Source organism: Mustelus asterias, chromosome 1 (genome assembly GCF_964213995.1).
Source record: "Mustelus asterias chromosome 1, sMusAst1.hap1.1, whole genome shotgun sequence".
Classification (NCBI taxonomy): domain Eukaryota; kingdom Metazoa; phylum Chordata; class Chondrichthyes; order Carcharhiniformes; family Triakidae; genus Mustelus; species Mustelus asterias.
Window position 1 is genome coordinate 199,391,610 of NC_135801.1, and position 24,563 is coordinate 199,416,172.

At 46.8% G+C, this 24,563-nt stretch overlaps 1 protein-coding gene across 1 annotated transcript in view; it reads left to right on the plus strand.

Moving 5' to 3' along the window:
* The window catches only part of LOC144480823 (disintegrin and metalloproteinase domain-containing protein 12-like), a 308,106-nt gene that overhangs the window by 207,023 nt on the left and 76,520 nt on the right, over window positions 1-24,563 (plus strand). The window contains exons 15-16 of the mRNA XM_078200476.1: window positions 13,974-14,082; window positions 24,332-24,524. Coding sequence (XP_078056602.1) covers window positions 13,974-14,082; window positions 24,332-24,524 — 302 coding nt within the window. The remainder of the gene's footprint in view (window positions 1-13,973; window positions 14,083-24,331; window positions 24,525-24,563) is intronic.

Genomic DNA, 24,563 nt, shown 5'->3' on the forward strand with positions numbered 1-24,563 from the left:
CACTCCCACAGAAAGTAGTTGCAGCCAAAATGTTGTCTGATTTCAAGAAGAAATTAGATATAGCTCTTGGGCCTAAAAGGATCAAGGGATATGGGGGGAAAGGGGGGGAATCAGGATATTGAGTTCGATGATCAGCCTTAATCAAAATGAATGGCGTAATGGGGTCGATGGGCCAAATTGCCTACTCCTGCTTCCTGTTTCTCTGTTTCTATGTTTCTCTTTTTCTATGTTTCCCTGTTTCTCTGTTTGCCAAAGAACAAAGAACAGTACAGCACAGGAGCAGGCCCTTCGGTGCTCCAAGCACCGATCACATTGTCCTACCTAGACCAGCTGCCTGTATCCCTCTATTCCCCGCCTGTTCATGTGTCTATTCAGATAAGTCTTAAATATCACTAACGTATCTGCCTCAACCTCAACTTGGCAGTGCATTCAAGGCCCCCACAACCCTCTGTGTAAAAAACTTCCCCCGCACATCTCCACTGAACCTTACTCCCCTTACCTTGAACTTGTGCCCCCTTGTGATTGTCATTTCTGCCCTGGGAAAAAGCTTCCAACTATTCACCTTATCTATGTCCCTCATAATTTTATAAACTTCTATCAGGGCGTCCCTCAGCCTCCGTCTTTCCAGCGAAAACAATCCCAGTTTATTCAATCTCTCCTCATAGCTAATACCCTCCATACCAGGCAACATCCTGGTAAACCTTTTCTGTACTCTCTCCAAAGCCACCACATCCTTCTGGTAGTGTGGTGATCAGAATTGGACACAGTATTCCAAATGTAGCCGAATCAATGTTTTATATAACTGTAACATAATTTGCCAACTTTTATACTCAATGCCTGTCCGATGATGGCAAGCATTCCATAGGCTTTCTTCACCACCTTTTCCACCTGTGCTGCCACTTTTAAGGATCTGTGGACCTGTACTCCCAGGTCTCTCTGTGTGTCTGTGCTCCTGATGGTTCTGCCATTTATTTTATAGCTCCCACCTGAATTGGATCGACCAAAATGCATCACCTTGCATTTGTACAGATTAAATTCCATCTCCATTTCTCCGCCCAATTTTCCAGCCTATTTATATCCTGCTGTATTCTCTGAGAATCGTCATCACTATCCACAACTTCATCAATCTTAGTATTATCCGCAATTTGCTAATCAACCAGCTATGTTTTCTTCCAAATCATTTATATATATTACAAACAGCAGAGGTTCCACTACTGATCCCTGTGGAACATCTCTCACCCCAGTCCAACGCCGGCATCTCCACATCACATCTCTGGTTACAGACCTCCATTGAGAAAATGGAGAAAACCCTTCCACCGCCATCCTCTGTCTTCTATGGGCAAGCCTGCGTATCTGTTTCCCTGTGTCCCTGTGTCCCTGTGTCTCTGTGTCTCTGTTTATCGGTATCCCTGTGTCTCCATGTCTGTGTCTCTGTGTTTCACCATGTCTCTGTGTCTCTGTTTATCGGTATCCCTGTGTCTCTGTGTCTATGTTTCTCCATGTCTCTGTTTATCGGTATCCCTGTGTCTCTGTATCTCTGTGTCTCTGTTTCTTTGTTTCTCTGTGAGTCTGTTTCTCTGTGTCGCTGTGTCTGTTTCTCTGTGGGTCTGTTTCTATGTGTCTGTGTATCTCTGTTTCTCTGTGTCTTTGTTTCTCTGTTTATTTACAGTGTTACCTGGGTAATCACGCTGTTGGCTCAGAGTTTGGCCATGTACTTAAAAAAAATAACTTGATGCAGTGTTTGTACACTGTTTAGGCCACAATCAACTGAATTTTTACGCACGCTGTCAATCATTCCCGCACTCTAATCTCTCCCATACACATGCTCAAACCCTCCTTCACACACATGCACACGCGCCCACACACAATCTTATAAATTTATTTTTCTGACAAACATAATCTTTACACTCATATCAATAATACTCGATGAGCTGCAAGAAGATCTGAGCACATCTCATTGAAAATGCTGCTGTAATTTATGTCAAGGCTGGTCTAACTGAGCCTCGCTGTGCAGAAACACGTTCATCTACTGCTGCATCTCCCAACGTGGAATTGCTACCTTTCAAACCTTTGCAAGGATAGTGGGTGTAGAATTCACTGACCAAGTTGGTGATGGAGGCAGAGACATCAAAACTCTTTTAAAAAGTACCTGGATCTGCACCCTAAATGCTGTAAGCTACAAGGCTGTGGGCTGGGTGCAGGAAGGAGGGATTAGAAAGGGCATCTGGTGTCCTCACCCTGGCATGGACAAGTCGCGGAGCAGAAACTGATAGCCAGGTTCCGCACACACAAGGACGGCCTCAACCGGGATATTGGGTTTATGTCACACTATTTCACATAAATATTTCTGCTTTTTTCCTCCTGAGTCTTTATCATGCGATCCTAGAATCAGAATTTATGTCACACTATTTGTAACTCCCACAGTTGCGTGGACCTGCAGAGTTTCACTGGCTGTCTTGTCTGGAGACAATACACATCTTTTTAGCCTGTCTTGATGCTCTCTCCACTCCCATTGTTTTGTTTCTTAAAGACTGGATTAGTTGTAAGTATTCGCATTCCAACCATTATTCATGTAAATTGAGTCTGTGTCTTATAAGTTCTGTTTGTGAACAGAATTCCCACTCACCTGAAGAAGGGGCTCAGAGCCTCGAAAGCTTGTGTGGCTTTTGCTACCAAATAAACCTGTTGGACTTTAACCTGGTGTTGTTAAACTTCTTACTATGGACAAGATGAGCCAAATGTCCACCCTCTGTGCTGTAACTTTTCTGTGGTTCTACAGTCTGTCCCAAGCATTGATCTGACATTCACAGAAAGGCTGCAACATCACACTGATAACACTGATGAGCCCCCCTATGCAAGGCGTGATGGTGGTCTATCATCATACACTCCATGGCAGGGTGCATCAGCAAGGACCCCCATCGGAGGCAAACACTGGCCACATGAGCCACTTGACTGCCCTCTAACATAGAAACATAGAAAAACTACAGCACAAAACAGGCCCTTCGGCCCCACAAGTTGTGCCGAACATATCCCTACCTTTTAGGCCTACCTATAACCCTCCATCCTATTAAGTCCCATGTACTCATCCAGGAGTCTCTTAAAAGACCCGATTGAGTTTGCCTCCACCACCACTGACGGCAGCCGATTTCACTCGCCCACCACCCTCTGAGTGAAAAACTTCCCCCGAACATCTCCCCTGTACCTACCCCCCAGCACCTTAAATCTGTGTCCTCTCGTAGCAGACATTTCCACCCTGGGAAAAAGCCTCTGAGAGTCCACCCGATCTATGCCTCTCAACATCTTATACACCTCTATTAGGTCTCCTCTCATCCGACGTCTCTCCAAGGAGAAAAGACCAAGTTCCCTCAGCCTATCCTCATAAGGCATGCCACTCAACCCAGGCAACATCCTTGTAAATCTCCTCTGCACCCTTTCAATCTTTTCCACATCCTTCCTGTAATGAGGCGACCAGAACTGAGCACAGTACTCCAAGTGGGGTCTGACGAGGGTCTTATATAGCTGCATCATTATCCCCAGACTCCTAAGCTCAATACTTCGATTGATAAAGGCCAGCACACCACACGCCTTCTTAACCACCTCCTCCACCTGAGGGGCCGATTTTAGAGTCCTATGGACCCGGACCCCAAGGTCCTTCTGATCCTCCACAGTACGAAGAGTCTTTCTCTTTATATTGTACTCCTTCATCCCATTTGACGTGCCAAAATGGACCACTACGCATTTATCTGGGTTGAAGTCCATCTGCCACTTCTCCGCCCAGTCTTGCATCCTATCTATGTCCCTCTGTAACTTCTGACATCCCTCCAGACTATCCACAACCCCACCAACCTTCGTGTCGTCGGCAAACTTACCAACCCATCCCTCCACTTCCTCATCCAGGTCATTTATGAAAATGACAAACAGCAAGGGTCCCAGAACAGATCCCTGGGGCACACCACTGGTGACCGACTTCCATTTAGAAAAAGACCCATCTATACACACTCTCTGCCTCCTTTGGGCAAGCCAGTTCTGGATCCACAGGGCAGCAGCCCCTTGGATCCCATGCCCTGTCACTTTTTCGAGAAGCCTTGCATGGGGGACCTTATCGAACGCCTTGCTAAAATCCATATAAACCACATCTACCGCTTTCCCTTCATCAATGTGTTTAGTCACATTTTCGAAGAACTCCACCAGGCTCGTAAGGCACGATCTGCCTTTGACAAAGCCATGCTGAGTATTCTTGAGCATACTAAACCTCTCTAAATGCTCATAAATCTTGTCCCTCAGTATCTTCTCCATCAGCTTACCAACCACTGAGGTTAGACTCACCGGTTGGTAATTTCCTGGGCTATCCCTATTCCCCTTCTTGAAAATAGGAACCACATCCGCAATCCTCCAATCCTCCAGCATCTCCCCAGTCTCCATCGATGACGCAAAGATCATCACCAGAGGCTCTGCAATCTCTTCCCTCATCTCCCACAGTAACCTGGGGACATCCCATCCGGACCCGGCGACTTATCTATCTTGATGCCATTCAGAGATTCCAGCACAACCTCTTTGTTAAATTCCACATACTCAATCTTTTCAGTCCACCGCACGCCCGCAGTACATCCACCCAGGTCCTTCTCCTCTGTGAAAACTGAGGCAAAATACTCATTAAGCACCTCGGCCATTTCTACTGGTTCCGAACAGATTTTCCCGCCTTCACCTTTTATAGGCCCTATTCCTTCACGTCTCATCCTTTTACTCTTCATATATTTATAGAACGCCTTAGTGTTTTCCTTAATCCTACCTGCCAAGGCTTTCTCGTGACCCCTTCTGGCTCTCCTAATTTCCTTCTTTTGTCCCTTCCTACGAGCCATATACTCATCTAGATCCCTATCTTCGCCAAGCTCTCTGAACCTTTTGTACGCTTTTCTTTTCTTCTCGACTAGGTCCCGCACAGCTTTTGTGCACCACGGTTCCTTAAACCGACCAACTCCTCCCTGCCTGCTCGGAACGTTGTCCTGTAGAACTCTAGACAGACATTCCTTGAAAAACTGCCACCTCTCTTCAGTACATTTCCCCGAGAATACCTCCTTCCAATTTACATAGAACATAGAACATAGAACATAGAACATTACAGCGCAGAACAGGCCCTTCGGCCCACGATGTTGCACCGACCAGTTAAAAAAAAAAACTGTGACCCTCCAACCTAAACCAATTTCTTTTCGTCCATGAACCTATCTACGGATCTCTTAAACGCCCCCAAACTAGGCGCATTTACTACTGATGCTGGCAGGGCATTCCAATCCCTCACCACCCTCTGGGTAAAGAACCTACCCCTGACATCGGTTCTATAACTACCCCCCCTCAATTTAAAGCCATGCCCCCTCGTGCTGGATTTCTCCATCAGAGGAAAAAGGCTATCACTATCCACCCTATCTAAACCTCTAATCATCTTATATGTTTCAATAAGATCCCCTCTTAGCCGCCGCCTTTCCAGCGAAAACAATCCCAAATCCCTCAGCCTCTCCTCATAGGATCTCCCCTCCATACCAGGCAACATCCTGGTAAACCTCCTCTGCACCCTCTCCAAAGCCTCCACATCCTTCCTGTAATGTGGGGACCAGAACTGCACACAGTACTCCAAGTGCGGCCGCACCAGAGTTGTGTACAGTTGCAACATAACGCTACGACTCCTAAATTCAATCCCCCTACCAATAAACGCCAAGACACCATATGCCTTCTTAACAACCTTATCTACTTGATTCCCAACTTTCAGGGATCTATGCACACATACACCTAGATCCCTCTGCTCCTCCACACTATTCAAAGTCCTCCCGTTAGCCCTATACTCAACACATCTGTTATTCCTACCAAAGTGAATTACCTCACACTTCTCCGCATTAAACTCCATCCGCCACCTCTCGGCCCAACTTTGCAACCTGTCTAAGTCTTCCTGCAAACTACGACACCCTTCCTCACTGTCTACCACACCACCGACTTTGGTGTCATCAGCAAATTTGCTAATCCACCCAACTATACCCTCATCCAGATCATTAATAAATATTACAAACAGCAGTGGCCCCAAAACAGATCCCTGAGGTACACCACTTGTAACCGCACTCCATGATGAATATTTACTATCAACCACCACCCTCTGTTTCCTATCCGCTAGCCAATTCCTGATCCAATTTCCTAGATCACCCCCAATCCCATACATCTGCATTTTCTGCAGAAGCCTACCATGGTGAACCTTATCAAACGCCTTACTAAAATCCATATATACCACGTCCACTGCCTTGCCCCCATCCACCTCCTTGGTCACTTTCTCAAAAAACTCAATAAGGTTAGTAAGGCACGACCTACCTGCCACAAAACCATGCTGACTATCACCTAGTCATAGAACAGTACAGCACAGTACAGCACAGACTATCACCTAGTCATAGAACAGTACAGCACAGAACAAGCCCTTCGGCCCACGATGTTGTGCTGAGCTTTGTCTGAAACCCAGATCAATCTATTTCCTCCCTATCATCCCAAAGTACTCCATGTGCCTATCCAATAGCTTCTTAAATGTTCCTAAAGTTTCTGACTCCACTATCCCTGCAGGCAGTCCATTCCACACCCCAACCACTCTCTGAGTAAAAAGCCTACCTCGGACATCCTTCCTATATCTCCCACCATGAACCTTATAGTTATGCCCCCTAGTTACCGTTCCATTCACCCAAGGAAATAGTCTTTGAACGCTCACTCTATCTATCCCCCTCATCATCTTATAAACCTCTATCCGGTCTCCTCTCAACCTCCTCCGCTCCAAAGAGAAAAGCCCAAGTTCCCTCAACCTTTCCTCATAAGACCTACCCTCCAAACCAGGCAGCATCCTGGTAAATCTCCTTTGCACTCTTTCCAGTGTCTCCACATCCTTCTTGTAGTGAGGTGACCAGAACTGCACACAATATTCCAAATGTGGTCTCACCAAGGTCCTGTACAGTTGCAGCATAACCCCACGGCTTTTAAACTCAAACCCCCTGTTAATGAACACCAACACACTATAGGCCTTCTTCACGGCTCTATACCTCCAGAACAGTGGCAACCTTCAGAGATCCATGGATATGAACCCCAAGATCTCTCTGTTCCTCCACATTCTTCAGAACCCTACCTTTGACCCTGTAATCCACATTTAAATTTGTCCTTCCAAAATGAATCACCTCGCATTTATCAGGGTTAAACTCCATTTGCCATTTTTCAGCCCAGCTTTGCATCCTATCTTTGTCTCTTTGCAGCCTACAACAGCCCTCCACCTCATCCACTACTCCACCAATCTTGGTGTCATCAGCAAATTTACTGATCCACCCTCCTCTAAGTCATTAATAAATGAGATTTTATTCAGTTCAATGAAATTCTTCAATTAAACTAGTTTTATTAAAACATTGAAATGTTAGAATCAAAAACATTACAAATTACCAATATTCAGACAAACATACAATTAGGACAAGACACATCTCATTTTGGCCAAAATGGGAGATCAATGGTTCCACCTCCACAGCGAATGAGCCAGCAGGCTTTCACAAAAGATCTCAGATTTCATACCAAAGAACAGAATTGGTTATAGTTTTCATTATCAGATTTTACAGGCCAGCACTTCATTAAAAGCAATTTCATTTATTCACTGTTCTGTCAATTTAACAATGGCATGTCTTTCAATCAATCATATTTTGACACCTTCAAATATTGGTCTGTCATTCGTCTGTCCGTTCTACGGAAGTTCTCTCTCAAAAATTGCTTCTTCTGATTCAGCATTTCTCTAACCAGTTTAAACTGGTTCTATTGAAGGCACCTATTTGGACTTGTTTCCCCGGCTTAGATATATATCGGTGATTTACTTTGTTGCATAATTTGTGCCTGACTTGTGCTGATATTTTCATGAATACATCTTTCATTTTACTGGCATGTTACACATTCATTTCTGAGAGACATTATTAAGATGTTACTTACATATTTGGTATTATTCTCAAACCACATATTAAAACATTAGCTGCTAATTATCCTCATGTTGGGTATTTAGAATTAAGCAGAATTCTCAACTACACCAACTAAAATATTTAAATATGACAAGATACAACTTTTAACTGCCAGCCTAATTCTATTTGTTCCAAATGAAGCAATATTCCTCATAGACGTAACTCCTCTTCAGCGGCCTTCCGGAGGAGTCCAAGCCCTCCCTGCCTCCAGTGATTCCTGAAAGATCACCACCAATGCCTCCACAATTTCCTCAGCTATCTCTTTTAGAATCTTGGGGTGTAGTCCAGCCGGTCCAGGTGATTTATCCACCTTCAGACATTTCAGTTTCCCCAGTGATAGGCAATACACTCACCTGTGCCCCTGGATTCTCCTGGAGCTCTGGCATCCCACTGATGTCTTCCACTGTGAAGACTGATGCAAAGTAACTATTCAGTTCCTCTGCCATTTCTTTGTTTCCTATTATTATTTCTCCAGCCTCATTTTCCAGTGGTCCAATGGCTATTTTTGCCTCTCTCTTACCTTTTATATATTGAAAAAACTCTTCCTATCTTCTTTCATATTACTAGCTAGCTTACATTCATATTTCATCTTCTCCCCACTTATTGCTCTTTTAGTTGTCCTCTGCTCACTTTTAAAGGCTTCCCAATCCTCTGGCTTCCCACTAATCCTTGCCATTTTGTATGCTTTTCCTTTTGCTTTTATGCTGTCCTTGACTTCCCTCGTCAGCCATGGAACTGCCTGCTTTTTTCTCTGTAAGCCTAGCTCCTCCCATTAGCACATGAGCCAGTCTTCTCAATCAACCTAATTAAACCCCACCCTGAAACCCCAGGGGACAATCCAAAAAATAACAAAACTGCATTAACTCTGATTAAAACAAACACCCCAATAAATAGGAGTAATTATTCCTCTGTCTGCCCAGCATGTGGGTTGCCTGGAGCAGACAAAGTGGCAACATTTAAACAGAATTGAATCTTAACATCTCCTTCACAAGAAACATGACACAAATACACAGTTTCATCTCAACATGCTCTGGAGAGTCATGGAGCCTGTGAAGTTGATTATCCTACTTATTGGCATAGAGCAGCGGCAGAGACACTGATGTGCCATGCACCTGGCCAAGGACAGTGCCTTGCTGAGGAGGGAGTGGCTGGACCTGTCGCTGCTCCAGGAACAACACACCAAATGTGTAGGTAGCGGACGAGGGTCTTCCGACGTCAGTTAACTTCCTGCAGATGTCAGCGATGCAGTTCTGTAGAAGGCTGTGTCTGTCCCAGGAGATGGTGGACCACCTCTGACAGACCCTGACACCAGATGGAATGGGGAAGACACCCACTTCCTGTGGCCCTTAAACTCAAAGCCACTCTGCATGTCTATGTGAGTGGTTCATTCCAGGGCAGCCTGTGTGACCTGTGTGGCATCTCCCAGTTGGCCACACAGAACTGCATCTGGGAGGTTATAGATGCAATTTACGCGAGGGCTCACGTGTATATCAACTTGGACCAGGACAAGACAAGCCAAGATGCCAGGGCCGTGGGCTTTGCCCACTTAGCAAGCTTACTCCAATTGCAAGGTTTGATTGACTGCACCCTTGTAGCCCTGCGCACTCCAGGGTGCCACACAGCACAATTCATGAACTGCAAGGGATACTCCTCCCTCATTGTGCAGCTCATCTCTGACAATGTACCTTGTGCAGGTGTGTGCCCGTTTCCCGGGGGGGGATGCAGGGGAGGGCGGGGGGTGGGGGGCGGGTGCCCATGACAGTTACATCTTGGGGTGCTCTCAGATCCCAGCTATCTTTGAGGAAGAGCGGCAGCTAGAGGGATAGTTCAGGGATAAGGGATACCTGCTCAGGAGGTGGTTGATAACACCAATACAGAGGCCACAAACATTAACGGAGAATTGTTACAATGAGGCTCCTGCTGCAACGTGCATGCCGGTTGAGCAGGTGATTGGCCTGCTGAAGATATGATTCAGGTGCCTGGACTGATCAGGGGCTGTCCTACAATACAGCCCCCATAGGATCTCCTGCATCACTGTAGTCTGCTGTGCTCTCCACAACTTGGCGCTAGCTACAAAGAGGATACCACCTGGACCTGGAGGCGACGGAGGTGTGCCACATCTCCTCTAGGAGATGAGGAGGATGGTAAAGAGGGCAGTGAGGGTGAGCACGCAGTGGAGGAGGCCCAGGGTCGATGCACTAGGGATGGCCTCGTAGCTTCTCGCTTTGTGGACGAGCAGGACTGGGTGAGCAAAGAGCTCTTCCACCATGGAGACTAACATTCCAGGCATCATGGGCAGAGTGTTGAAGCCATTGACTGGACTGTGAGAGAATGATGGTGACTTGTATTGAGGACAGAGCAATGCTCCTCTCAGCCTCAGTGATATGTCTGACTCCTGCCTGACAGAGAGTGTAACACGGCAGCATCTCCGCGGATAGATTTCGATGGAACTCCTCCAATCAGCTTTGTACTCCGAAGAGGGTGATTGTCATCCCTTCCTGATACTCGCAACTCGGCCTTTGCAGCTCCAGGGGGCCAACAGGCCCAGTGGCACACCATCGGCAAGGGGCTCATCTCTCTGAATGCCAGTGCCCTGTGACATTCCTGTCTCCACCTGCTGTGGGTCTTCAGCTGTGAGGTACTCACCAGAGAGTGACCCAGAAGTCTCCCTACTTTGTGCTCCCACCGAGGTGGGAGAATCTACACTGGCGCTGGCCATGAGTGACAGCTGTGAAGCCTCTTCAGTGGTGGGGTTGGAGAATTTCCCCTCTGAACTGCTGGAATCCGATGGGTGGGGGGCGGGGGGGGGGGGGGGGGGGCGGGGGGACACACGAGGGTGGTCTGGCCTCTTCCGCTGGTTGGCCTACAAGGGGAGGGACATGGAATCAGTGTATTATAGAGGATATGGACGGAACATTGATTATTCACTTGGGACTTGAGGAATGACAGCATATGTGTTGAGGATTCTCACGTTTGTCTGTTCCCTTCACTTCACCACAAGTGCCGGCACGCTCTTCACCTCCCCCACCTGTTCAAGGGCTTGATCCTCAAAATGCCTGCTGGTCCTCAATGCAGGCATGATTCCAGCTGGCTGCATCTGTTTACGCCTGTTGTGATTGTGGTTGAGTTGAGTGCAATGACACAGAGAGGAAGAGTGTAGCTCAGAGTGTTGATATCTAAGATGAGGGCTGAGGGGTGACCTTATAGAGGTCTATAAAATAATGAGGGGCATAGATCAGCTAGATAGTCAATATCTTTTCCCAAAGCTAGGGGAGTCTAAAACTAGAGGGAACAGGTTTAAGGTGAGAGGGGAGAGATACAAAAGTGTCCTGAGGGACAACTTTTTCGCACAGAGGGTGGTGAGTGTCTGGAACAAGCTGCCAGAGGTAGTCGTAGAGGCGGGTACAATTTTGTCTTTCAAAAAGCATTTAGACAGTTACATGGGTACGATGGGTGTAGAGGGATATGGGCCAAATGCGGGCAATTGGGACTAGTTGAGGGGTTTAAAAAAAAGGGCGGCATGGACAAGTTGGCCCGAAGGACCTGTTTCCACGCTGTAAACCTCTATGACTCGATGACTCTATGGTAATGAGGTGTGGCAAATATGGGGCTTGGATGGGAGCTGGAATTTGGAGCATAGCAGCTACTGGGGGTAACATGGTGTCAGGGAGTTGCAGTGTGTTTGCACTCACCAGGACTGCCACTGGAGCCTAGATAAAGGTGTTAACCCTGCTGGAAGGCCACCTCCTGGAAGAAGGGTAGAGGGTGTCCTGCCTCTGCTCCACTCCATCCAGCAGTCTGGTGAGGGCCCCCTCTGAAAAGCGGGGTTCTGCCATTTCCTGCAGTTGTTGTGGAACAGATGCTGGGAAGTGTTGGGGAGCTCTCCTGTACTTGATATTCGTGGGCATAAAAATTATTACTAATGGGGCATAAGAAATACACTGCCAGACGGAACCAACGCTGCCTTTCTTTGGCAAGATTTCACCCTTTACTACAACCAGGCGTTGCTCAAATTCAAAACTGGGCTCAATAACCTGACTGATTTTTAAACAGACACTGGCCGGAATTTTACTGGCCCGCTCACCATGGGAATGGGAAGGGGCGAGGGGCGGAGCATGGGAAGGGGCGAGGGGTGGAGCATAGGAAGGTCCGTTGACCTCGGGTGGGATTTCACGGTTTCTGGATGAGCGAGGCTTTAAATTCTTTCGGTATAGCGCAGAACAATTAACTTTATTTCTGAAAGATCACTGAACAAACACTGCAATTTAACAGTAAACCATCAATGAATGCAGTACCTGTTTCAAACACTGGTCATATTTATAAGTCATTTTTTTTCACACTGACAGAACTGCACACAATTTTTAATTTAAGTTTTAAGAAAAAGCGAAGATCAGATCTGAGCAATACCACTCGAATTGTGTTGGGAACCTGTTGGTGGGGCACCGTGCATTTCTCTGTAAGTCCATCACCTTGATGTTGTGTCGCTGTGCACTGTTTGAGAGCACATTTCCACTCCATCTGATGAAGGAGCAGCGCTCTGAAAGCTTATGGTATTTGCTACCAAATAAACCTGTTGGACTTTAACCTGGTGTTGTGAGACTTCTTCCTGAGTCCATCTCTCCCCAGAGGAACCCCACGCCGACACAGGGAGAATGTGCAAACTCCACACAGACAGATACCCAAGGCCGGAATTGAACCTGGGTCCCTGGTGTTGGAAAATAGCATTGCTAATCACTGGTTCAAATGACTGAATGGCCTACCCCTGCTCCTATTTTCTGTGTATCTGTGAGTCATGTAAGAATTCTGTTTTCTTTATTCTTTCATGCAATGTGGGCTTTGTTGGCCGGGGTGGCATTTGTTGCCTGTCCCTAATTGCTCTTGAACTGTGTCCCTGTGGTTACATGAGTTTCCTCTGAGTGCTCCACTTTCCTCTCTCAATCCAAAGAAGTGCAGGTTAGGTGGATTGACCATGCTAAATGCACAGGGTAATGGGGATAGGGCGCAGGGTAGGGACGCTCCTTTGGAGAGTCAATGCAGACTCGGTCAATGCAGCACCTGGTTTTGTGAAGGGGAGGTCATGTCTCACTAACTTGGTCGAGTTTCTCGAGGAAGTGAGGAAGATGATTGATGAGGGTAGGGCAGTGGATGTTGTCACAGTGGTTTGTTCTCACTGGAGCGACGGAGGTTGAAGGGCGACCTGATAGAAGTCTACAAGATTATGAGAGGCACGGACAGAGTGGATAGTCAGAAGCTTTTTCCCAGGGTGGAAGAGTCAATTACTAGGGGGGCATAGGTTTAAGGTGCAAGGGGCAAGGTTTAAAGGAGGTGTATTTACACAGGGAGTAGTGGGTGCCTGGAACTTGTTGCCGGGGAAGGTAGTGGAAGCGGATACGGTAGTGACTTTTAAAGGGCGTCTTGGCAAGTACATGAATAGGATGGGAATAGAGGGATATGGTCCCCGGAAGGGTAGGGGGTTTTAGTTAAGTCGGGCAGCATGGTCGGTCAGGCTTGGAGGGCCGAAGGGCCTGTTCCTGTGCTGTAATTTTCTTTGTTCTTTATTCTTTGATGGGCCAGAGCAGGTGGGAGCTGGAAATCTCGGCCAAGGTGTGAGAAACAGTGCTCTGATATAGACTGCTCTCCTCAGGGAATCTCATGCTCTCACTCTTGTTCAGACGCTTTCAGCAACACCTGATTGTACTTCCCTGGGGAATTTGAAGTTCAGGGCATTCCTGCAGACACACATTCACACATGTGATCAAGCCGAATGAAGATGTTGTATTTTTCTCAATCTCTTTGTTTCTTGACTTCCCTCCATTTCAGACTTTCCGTTTCTCTCTAAGTCACATTCTCCCATATTCTGTTTCCCTCTCATTGGGACCCAGCTGGCGAAGAGGAATGTGTGGTATATGTCATTTAGAGCAGTTTCTGTTCTGTCGAATCTCTATAATTTTCTCACTTTCTCTCTCATAGGTGCAACAAGTGCTGAACCTCTTTGTTATGCAGTTACCAATCAAGCAGGAAATAAATTTGGAAACTGTGGTGAGGATGAAAATCACAGATACAAAGCATGCAGCAATGCGTAAGTTTTACCCAGAAAAAAAACCCAGAGAATTCCCAGCACTATTGCAGGAATTGTATCTTTTATTCAAGGCTGCAATAAGATAAAGAGTCAAGTGGACCTGGCAAAAGCCAAACGAAGCATTGGTGAGTGGGTTATTGCTGTGTACGTGCTGCTTGATAGCACTGTCAATGATGCTTCCCATCAATTTGCTGATCATAGAGAGACTGATGGGGGGGCAATTGCGAGATTGGATTTGTCCTGCTGGTCAGGCAATACCTGGAAAGTGTCCATATTATTGTGGATGCTCAGCATTGTAACTGTCCTGGAACAGCTAGGGCAAGGGCATGATTGGATCTGGTATCACCAGTGTTACAATTGGGAAGTTGTGAAGACCACAGACTTTTCTGTATCCAGTACCTTCAGCCATTCCTTGATATCACATCAACAGTGGCCGTTTTGCGGGATTCCTGTTGGGTGTCATGGCCTCTGCGCGTCGCCAAAGGTACGGTTTTTGGCATGCCGGAAATCAGACTTTGATTTGGAAATTGATTATCATATGAAAATGCCATTCAAATTGATATTTCCATATGATTAACCGACCCAGGACAGAATTCGCGGGCCCACTAACGTCTCTTCTTCCCACCACCTGCCGGAATTGGGCCACTTGGGTGGCGCGGAAACCCGCTGCCAATCGACAATCGGGATCGGTGGGGGAAGGAGGCGGTGAGGGTGATTGAGGCTGGCCATCTAGGTGGGGGGAGGTTTGGGGGCTGCCACGGCGGGGTCAGGGCTGGTCATTGGAGGGGGGAGGAGGTAGTCAAGACTGTCTGGAGTGGTGATCAGGGATGGCCATTGGGGGAGACATCAGGGTTGGTCATTGGGATTGTTGGGGGAGAGTGTGGGGCCAGGAGTGTCCGGGTTTGGGGATGTGGTCAGGAAAATCGGGGCTGGCTGGAGTGGGGGAAGTGTAAGGGGGCACATAGGGACTGGCTCAGGGAGGTCTACGCGATCAGGGCGTGGGGGGGTTGGAAGGTCAGTGATGGAGGTTGTGGCACAGGCCAGCAATCGGGCTGGCCAGCGATCTGGAGGCTGGCAATGAGTCGATTGGTTCGTGATCTGTTGGAGCTGTTCTTGAGTCGGTTGGTACGTGACCTCAGACTTTTGTATCTTTTTCCTGACGGAAGAAGGTGGAAGAGAGAATGTCCGGGGTGCGTGGGGGTCCTTGATTATGCTGGCTGCTTTTTTGAGGCAGTGGGAAGTGTAGACAGAGTCAATGGATGGGAGGCTGGTTTGCGTGATGGATTGGGCTACATTCACGTCTTTTTGTAGTTTCTTGCGGTCTTGGGCAGAGCAGGAGCCATACCAAGCTGTGATACAACCAGAAAGAATGCTTTCTATGGTGCATCTGTAAAAAGATTGTATCATTCTGTGAGAAACGAAGCTCACTTTGCAAAGAATTTACTCCAAGTCAAATTCTGAAGTAGCAAACACTTTTATTTAACGGTCTTGCAAGAACGGGTGGCGAGCAAATAGGCACACACTGGATTATCTCACATATACTTTTATACAATTTCTTTGTGTCTCTCAATCCCTCCCCTTCCCCGCAGTTGGTGTTCGTGTTATCGGATATCACCTATCATAAGCCCTAGATTTACTCCGCCTTTGTTTACTGCCCTTGCTATCCGATTTGGACATCCCCGTCCATGTTTACTTTGTCCCTTATTTGGCTGTTCCCTCCCATCCTTATCTCCCATTTTCGTGCCACTTTCTGTGTGAACGCCCACAGTGTACGGGACAAGCTGCAGTACTGGCTTCCCTTTGTCCCAGCCAGTTTAACCCTATCCATACCTTATCAGTCGTCTTGTGATTCTCCTGCAGAAGCAACATTCTTATCTGTTTTTCACAGTCCCCCCTTTTCTTTTCTGGTTAATACTTGTTGCCTTCTGCCTACAAGGGGGAAGTATCACAGGCTGCCTCAAACTTCTCAAGCATTATCCCGGCAGCCTCATTCAATTTTGTAATTTCATCTCTGCCATCTAACAAGTACACACCTTCCACTTTATCATTCTTTAGGGACATTTGTTTCGTCAGAGCTGTCTCAATTAGTCGCTGAATCAGCCCTCGTACACAGGGTACAATACAGCATCCCACCGTTATCAGCAGTCCGGCCACCACTATCAGGGAGGTGAAAATTGAGGTCACCATGTTTTTCCATTTCCCGAACCACGTGTCCAACCACCCAGTGATTGTTGTGTCTACTCCTGAATTTTCGGCCATTTCTTCTGCAAGGGTAGTTAATCCCCGCAAAGCCCGAGTGATTGTCCCATCAGGTGCCGTGTTGTTCGGGATAAAATTGCAACAATTTTCTCCCAGCATCACACACACACCTCCTTTCTCAGCCAATATCATATCTAAAGCCATTCTATTCTCCCAAGCCATCCTGCTGGTGGCATCTAGTTGTTCGGCTATGCCTTTTACTGCATCCCTGGTATAATTAATAAACCTCTGTTGGTTATAGTAAATATAGTTTATCCAATCTACATTTTTGTTGATCGTAACCCACCAAAAGAGAGAGGACTCGAAGCCCGCCGCAATCTGGTTGCGAGCCTTAAATTCATCAGGTACTCCCCTTGGTATATCCAAAGAGTCTAGATATATACGATCATCAAAAGAGGTCTCTATTATTTCCCTTTTATTCCTCCCTTCTATTATCTTCCCTTTTTCAAATGCCAGGGTAAATGGGATGGCCAATTGTACAATGGCACACGTCCCCCTCCACTTTGGGGGTAAGGTAGGTCTTAATACCTTTCCTCCGCAGTACCACCATAAATCTGCTCTAGGAACGTTCAACGATGACTAGTTCCCTCCCTTGTCCGTTCCAGTCACATTCTCGATTTTCGTGCAGGATTTCAGTTCCCCCAAGTCTCGAATTAGACTTGCACCCTGCCGGCTCACACATGATGTGTGGTTTCCTACTGCAACAGAAAATACAGGAGGATTCTTTAAATCTTTCTCTCTCAAGGGAGGGAACATTAATGACAAGGACGTGCAGCTGCTATTATCCCAGGCAGTCTTGTCCTGATACAGCGCCATCATACACTCCATACCCTTCCGGTCACGTTCCCATCCAAGCGGAAAGGGTACTATTTGAGCTACCGGCCTGCCAGAGGCGCAAGCATAGCAATTGCTTTTGTTCAGGCTTTTTACAGTATACTTTATCCATTCAACCCAGGCGTTTGTATCCCCATATCCGGTTTCTATCTCGATGGTTTGTGCTAGGTCTTTAACCTCCATTACCCTCACTACCTCAGGGTCATTGGGAGGAACAAAGGGTCGTATTAGTGGCATTCAGGTAGCCCTACCGCCTGTTTTATTGGCTGATCCGCCCCCTTCTACCTTTATTCGGAAACAACACCCTTGGAAATCTTGCCCATCCGTTTTTATCCCTATTCCAAACACCTTGTTGTTCATTTCCCCATAGTATGCCCCTCCAACAGTTGTTTTTCTAACCTCCCCCTCTTTGGTTTTCCAGACTGTCCTTTTTTCAAACACCTCTTGCCATTTTGTACATTTGATTGTTAGATATATCGGGTTACATCTCTTATCAGGACAATACGGCCCCGGTCGAATGGGGCTTCGGAGAATTGTAATTTTTTTTCATTTCTGATGAGTCACTCCTCACCCAGGCTCCAGCTTCAGTTTTTACCCAGGTGCTTCCTTCCCTAATGAGGTACTTTTCTGAGGCACTATATTCCCTCTGACTTTCTACATCTCCGCAGTCTACCAGGCTACAAGCATCTGTCTCTATCATCTGCGGGTTGGAGCTTTCAGGGATCTTTACTGTGAATGTCTTAGATTCTTCCCATTCCTGATCAATAGGGGTGTAGTCCCACCCCATCACCAAGGAAATTAACATCGCATACCACAACCCCCACTTGATTCTAACCTGGTCCTAGTTTGTTAAAGAGAGAGAGAGAGAGAGCCAATATATAAACTTTTACAGACTATTTTTCCCGCACTTGCGCCGCCACCGTATAAACAGTAACTCAAAGTCTTTTTAGTTTCAGCTTCAAAGGTTCCTCCGTCGGTTCGGCTGTCCAAGTTCCTGCTCTGACCGGGGGTTTCACGGGTCCCTTGATTCTTGTGTAGTGAGTCCAACCTCTTTCCACCGTTCTTATGGCCGTCTCAGTGGTCAGGAGAGTCTGGTATGGTCCCTCCCGATCCGGGTGTAGTTTGGTCTCCTTCCACGATTTTACCAGGACCCAGTCTCCTGGCTGGATTCGATGGACGGCGAATTCGAGAGGTGGGGTCGGTGCCAATAGTCCCTGTCTCCTGAGGAAGGACAAAGAGGAGGACAGGCCCAGTATATACTTCTTTAAAAACAGATCATTAGTCTCGAGGACAGGTAAATCCCCCTTCGTTCCCATATACGGCAGTCCGAACAACATTTCATAAGGGGACAGTCCCAGATCCTTTCGTGGTGCCGTCCGAACTCTTAGCAGGGCTATTGGTAGACACCGAGTCCAGGGCAATTTGGTTTCTACCACTAATTTGGACAGCTGCCTTTTTAGGGTCTGATTCATTCGTGCGACCCTCCCAGAGGAGGGAGGGTGCCAGGGGGTGTGAAACTCCCAAGAGATTTCCAGTCCTTTCATTATTCCTTGTAAGACTTTAGAGGTGAAATGGCTTCCTTGGTCTGAATCTATGCACTCTACCATTCCATATCAGGAAATTATGTGTTCAAGCACTATCTTGGACACCCCGCCTGCTGTTGCTGTAGCTAGAGGATACGCCTCCACCCAAACAGTTAAATGGTCTCCTATAACTAACAGGTACTTCAACCTTCCCACCTGAGGCAATTCGGTATAGTCTACCTGTAGACTCTGGAATGGTCTTAAACCAGGTTTCCTTCCTCCCGGCACTTGTCCCCTCAACACCTTTTTGTTAACTTTTCTGCATGTTATATACCCCTCACATATTTGTTTAGCTACGGTGTATATGCCCTTGCATCCGTACTTTCTCAAAACCAGGTCACACATTGCTTGTACGCCCCAATGACTCCCCTGATGCAAGACTGCCATGATCTCCCTCATCAGCATTTTGTTTAGCATTTCCCGGCCATCAGGTAACATCCATCGCCCTTCGGTCGTCTTTCTTGCCCCCCCACACGATAGCATCTATTTCTTTCTCTTGTTCTTCCGTTAGCACAGCCATTTGTATCACTACCCTTTGATCGTGTACTCCAATTCCCAGTCCCAACATTATTATTAAGTCTCTCCCCAGTAGGTTACTCCCTATGTCCGGAATGTACAATAATTGTCCCCTGACTTCTCCTCCATCGTATCTAATTGTCATCATCTCAAACACAGGCACTGCAAACCCTTCTCCTTTTACTCCAGACACTGTTAATTTCCGTTGTGTAAATCGTACTCCCCAGGGTATAAAATTTAAAGGCGATCTAGATGTCCCCGTGTCCACTAAGAAAACTGCATTTTCCATATCTGGTCCCACCTTTAAATTTATCAAGGGTTCCCGGTGGGTTCCAGGGGGCAGGAACCCCTGACCCCCCCCTAGTCTTCTTCAAAACGCATGAGCGGCACTGCCCGCTCTTCCCTCCTTAGTTCGGGACACTCCCGCTTAAAATGTCCCATTCTCCCACAGCGATAACATCCCGCTTGTTGGAGTCCCCATTCCTGTCCTTGTCACTGTCTATAGAACCCCTTTCGAGGTCGTCCCCTTCCTCTTCCCCTATTATTTACATGCTGCCACTCTCTGTTCTGGCCCTTGGTGGTCGGTTCCACCCTTTTCTTCACTATTTCGTCTACAGTAGCCACCATCATTTTTGCCTTCTGCTTCTCTTTTTCATCCTCTCTCCTTACAAACACTTTCTGTGCCTCTCTTAATAACTCGTCAAGCGGTTTCTCACTCCACCCCTCTATCCTCTGAATTTTCTTTTGAATATCCGGCCATGCTTTGGTGACAAAGTGTACTTTTAGAAGTCCCTGCGCTACCGGGCCGTCAGGATCCATTCCTGAATATTTCCTCATGGTGTCCCGTAACTTTTGTAAAACGGCTGAGGCAGCCTCATCTTTCTCCTGGTGAACTTCAAAAGCTTTAGCTAGATTCTGTGACTTGGGGACCGCCTCCCTAATGCCCTTCACTATCAGGTCCCTTAAGTCTTTCATACGCCTCCGATCGTTCCCGTCGTTATTATAACATCCCAAGAGGGTGGCGGGGCAGAGGACTGCTTTTCGTCCTCTTTTTCCCTCACTGTATTCATGGCATATAATCTGTATCCATCGGGTCTCCAACAGGAGGCGTACTCAGATTCTTCTTGGTTATATGGTTGTTTTTGGCTGACATAAATATTTAAAATCTGACAAACCCAATCCTCGTCCGATCTGTATTTTGGCCAGAAAACGGACGAAGCTCGGATAGGTTCCTTTGTCCACGTAAAGCAACAATATCTTATCATCGTTTTCTGGTCTTTCTTTTTAGTACTTTCATTGTTTTCCCAATCACTCAACATCCATCCCAAAGGACTTTCTGGAGGGATGTTTCCCGGGGCCCCATTCATCTTCTCCTTTTTCCCGGGGGACTCACTCTTAGCGCCCCCCCTATTGTGGCTACTACGTCAGTCTTGTTTACACAATCCCTACAACGAGTAAACCACCCCAGTCACCAAGGCAGTACTTAAAAGTCAATTTTCCTACCTTGGTCCGTGCACGGAGTTGCCTGACTGCAGCTGTGCCTACTGTCCTTCCCTTGCTCGTTCAGAATGACTTCCCCAAGATCTCTGTCAGTCAGCCGGGAGGGGTGTTCATCGACGAGAAACACGAGACCGTTCTAAAGGAACGGGACGCATCTTCCCGGTCGTCGACGGTGACCAGTCCGCTGGAGATGACTCGATCCCGGACGAGCCCCCAATTGTGAGAAACAAAGCTCACTTTGCAAATAATTTACTCCAAGTCAAATTCTGAAGTAGCAAACACTTTTATTTAATGGTCTTGCAAGAACGGGTGGCGAGCAAATAGGCACACACTGGATTATCTCACATATACTTTTATACAATTTCTTTCTAGACAGCCATATGAACAGAGTGGGAATGGAGGGATACAAAAGAATGGTCTAGTTTGGACCAGGGAGCGGCGCGGGCTTGGAGGGCCGAAGGGCCTGTTCCTGTGCTGTATTGTTCTTTGTTCTTTGTTCTTTGTGTCTCTCAATCCCTCCCCTTCCCCGCAGTTGGTGTTCGTGTTTTCGGATATCACCTATCATAAGCCCTAGGTTTACTCCGCCTTTGTTTACTGCCCTTGCTATCCGATTTGGCCACCCCCGTCCATGTTTACTTTGTCCCTTATTTGGCTGTTCCCTCCCAACCTTATCTCGCATTTTCGCGCCACTTTCTGTGTGAACGCCCACAGTGTACGGGACAAGCTGCAGTACTGGCTTCCCTTTGTCCCAGCCAGTTTAACCCTATCCATACCTTATCAGTCGTCTTGTGATTCTCCTGCAGAAGCAACATTCTTGTCTGTTTTTCACAATTCTAACAGAGTTGGGCCAGGCAGCCAACATAATCCCAAAGTCTTCTACTGGCTTATAAATAATAAAGCGTTGGGAAAAGGAAGAGTAAGACTGATCTGGGACAAAAAGGAGAATGTACACACTCTCTACCCCTGTGCTCCCTCTGAGATCTCCTTTCAATAATCCATCACACTTCTGTTTCCTCGACTGCAAGTTAAGGTTAAAACGATTACATCAACAATTTTTAACATGTTCTCTTTGAAGGTGGAACAAGGCCTTATGTCAATCGTGTTTCACAATCATCCACACATATTCAGACTGAACAATCTTGCAGCAATAATAAAGAACAAAGAAAATTACAGCACAGGGACAGGCCCTTCAGCCCTCCAAACCTGCACTGACCATGCTGCCCGACTGAACTAAAACCCCCTACCCTTCCCATCCTATTCATGTATTTGCAGGTGCAGCAGGTAATTAAGAAGGCAAATGGAATTTTGTCCTTCATTGCTAGAGGGATGGAGTTTAAAAACAGCGAGGTTATGTTGCAGCTGTATACGGTGCTGGTGAGGCCACACCTGGAGTACTGTGTACAGTTTTGGTCTCCTTACTTGAGAAAGGATAAACTGGTACTGGAGGGGGTGCAGAGGAGATTCACTAGGTTGATTCCGGAGTTGAGAGGGTTGGCTTCTGAGGAGAGACTGAGTAGACTGGGGCTATATTCATTGGAATTCAGAAGAATGAGGGGAGATCTTATAGAAACAGATAAGATTATGAAGGGAATAGATAAGATAGAAGCAGGGAAGTTGTTTCCACTGGCGGGTGAAACTAAAACGAGGAGGCATGGCCTCAAAATAAGGGGAAGCAGATTTAGGACTGAGTTGAGGAGGAACTTCTTCACGCAAAGGGTCGTGAATCTGTGGAATTCCCTGCCCAGTGAAGCAGTTGAGGCTACCTCATTGAATGTTTTTAATGCAAGGATAGATAAATTTTTGAACAGTAAAGGAATTAAGGGTTATGGTGAGCGGGCAGGTAAGTGGAGCTGAGTCCACGAAAAGATCAGCCATGATCTTATTGAATGGCAGAGCAGGCTTGAGGGGCCAGGTGGCCTACTGCTGCTGCTAGTTCTTATGTTCTTATGTTCTTGTCAACACACTCCTTAAAACTATCATATCTGCTTCCACTACCTCCCCTGGCAGCAAGTTCCAGGCACCCACCACCCTCTGTAAAAAACTTGCCTTGTACATTTCCTTTAAACCTTGCCCCTCGCACCTTGAACCTATGCCCCCTAGTAATTGATTCTTCCCCATGGGAAAAAGCTTCTGACTATCCACTCTGTCCATGTCCCTCATAATCTTGGAGACTTCTGTCAGGTCGCCCCTCAACCTTCATCATTCCAGTGAGAACAAACTAAGTTTCTCCAACCTCTCCTCATAGCTAATGCCCTCCATACCAGGCAACATCCTGGTAAGTCTTTTCCGTACCCTCTCCAAAGTCTCCACATCCTTCTGGTAGTGTGGCAACCAGAATTGAACACTATATTCCAAGTGTGGCCTAACTAAAGTTCGATAAATCTACAACATGACTTGCCAATATTTAAACTCAATTCAGTAAGAAGTCTCACAACACCAGGTTAAAGTCCAACAGGTTTATTTGGTAGCAAAAGCCACTCGCTTTCAGAGCGCTGCTCCTTCGTCAGGTAAGTGGGAGTTCTGTTCACAAACAGGGCATATAAAGACACAAACTCAATTTACAAGATAATGGTTGAAATGCGAGTCTTTACAGGTAATCAACTCTTAAAGGTACAGACAATGTGAGTGGAGAGAGGGTTAAGCACAGGTTAAAAAGATGTGTATTGTCTCTAGCCAGGACGGTTAGTGAGATTTTGCAAGCCCAGGCAAGTCGTGGGGGTTACAGAGAGTGTGACATGAACGGTTGAGGCCATCCTCATGTGTGCGGAACTTGGCTATCAGTCTCTGCTCAGCAACTCTGCGTTGTCGTGTGTTGTGAAGGCCGCCTTAGAGAACACTTACCCGAAGATCAGAGGCCGAAGGTCCGTGACCTTCACGACGCACGATAACGCAGAGTCGCTGAGCAGAGAATGATAGCCAAGTTCCGCACACATGAGGTCGGCCTCATCCGGGATCTTGGGTTCATGTCACACTATCTGTAACCCCCATGACTTGCCTGGGCTTGCAAAATCTCACTAACTGTCCTGGCTGGAGACATGCCGTATGCCTTCTTGACTACCTTCTCCACCTGCATTGCCACTTTCAGAGACCTGTTTGCCTGTACACCCAGAACCATCTGCCTATTAATACTCTGAAGGGTTCTGCCATTTACTGTATATTTCCCATCTGTATTAGGACCTTCCAAAGTGCATTACCTCACATTTATCCGGATTAAACTCCATCTGCCATCTCTCCCCTCAAATCTTCAACCGATCTATATCCTGCTATATCCTCTGACGGTCCTTATCGCTGTCCGCAAATCCACCAACCTTTATGTCGTCTGCAAACTTACTAATCAATCCAGTTACATTTTCCTCCAAATCATTTATATATTTTACAAACAGCAAAGGTCCCAGCACTGATCCCTGAGGAACACCACTTGTCACAGGCCTACATTCAGAAACGCACCCTTCCACTGCTACCTCTTGTCTTCTATGACCGAGCCAGTCGTTCACAGAATAATGGCTCCATTAAGTTGTGAATTTGGAAGACCAAAGTTTTCTATGTCTCTCCTACAGTGATGCACAGTGTGGAAAAATCCAGTGTAAGGGTGGAAGAGCGACTCCAGTTCGAGGAGGACAAGTCAGTATTTTGAATTCTCAATTCACTGTCCAAGGCAAAATATTTGTATGTAGAGCAACATTTTCCAGCTTACCTGATTCCAGCTTTCCAGACCTCATTCAACAAGGAACCAAATGCGGACAAAACGAGGTAATCAGTTCACAGTGAATATAAATGAATATTACTGCT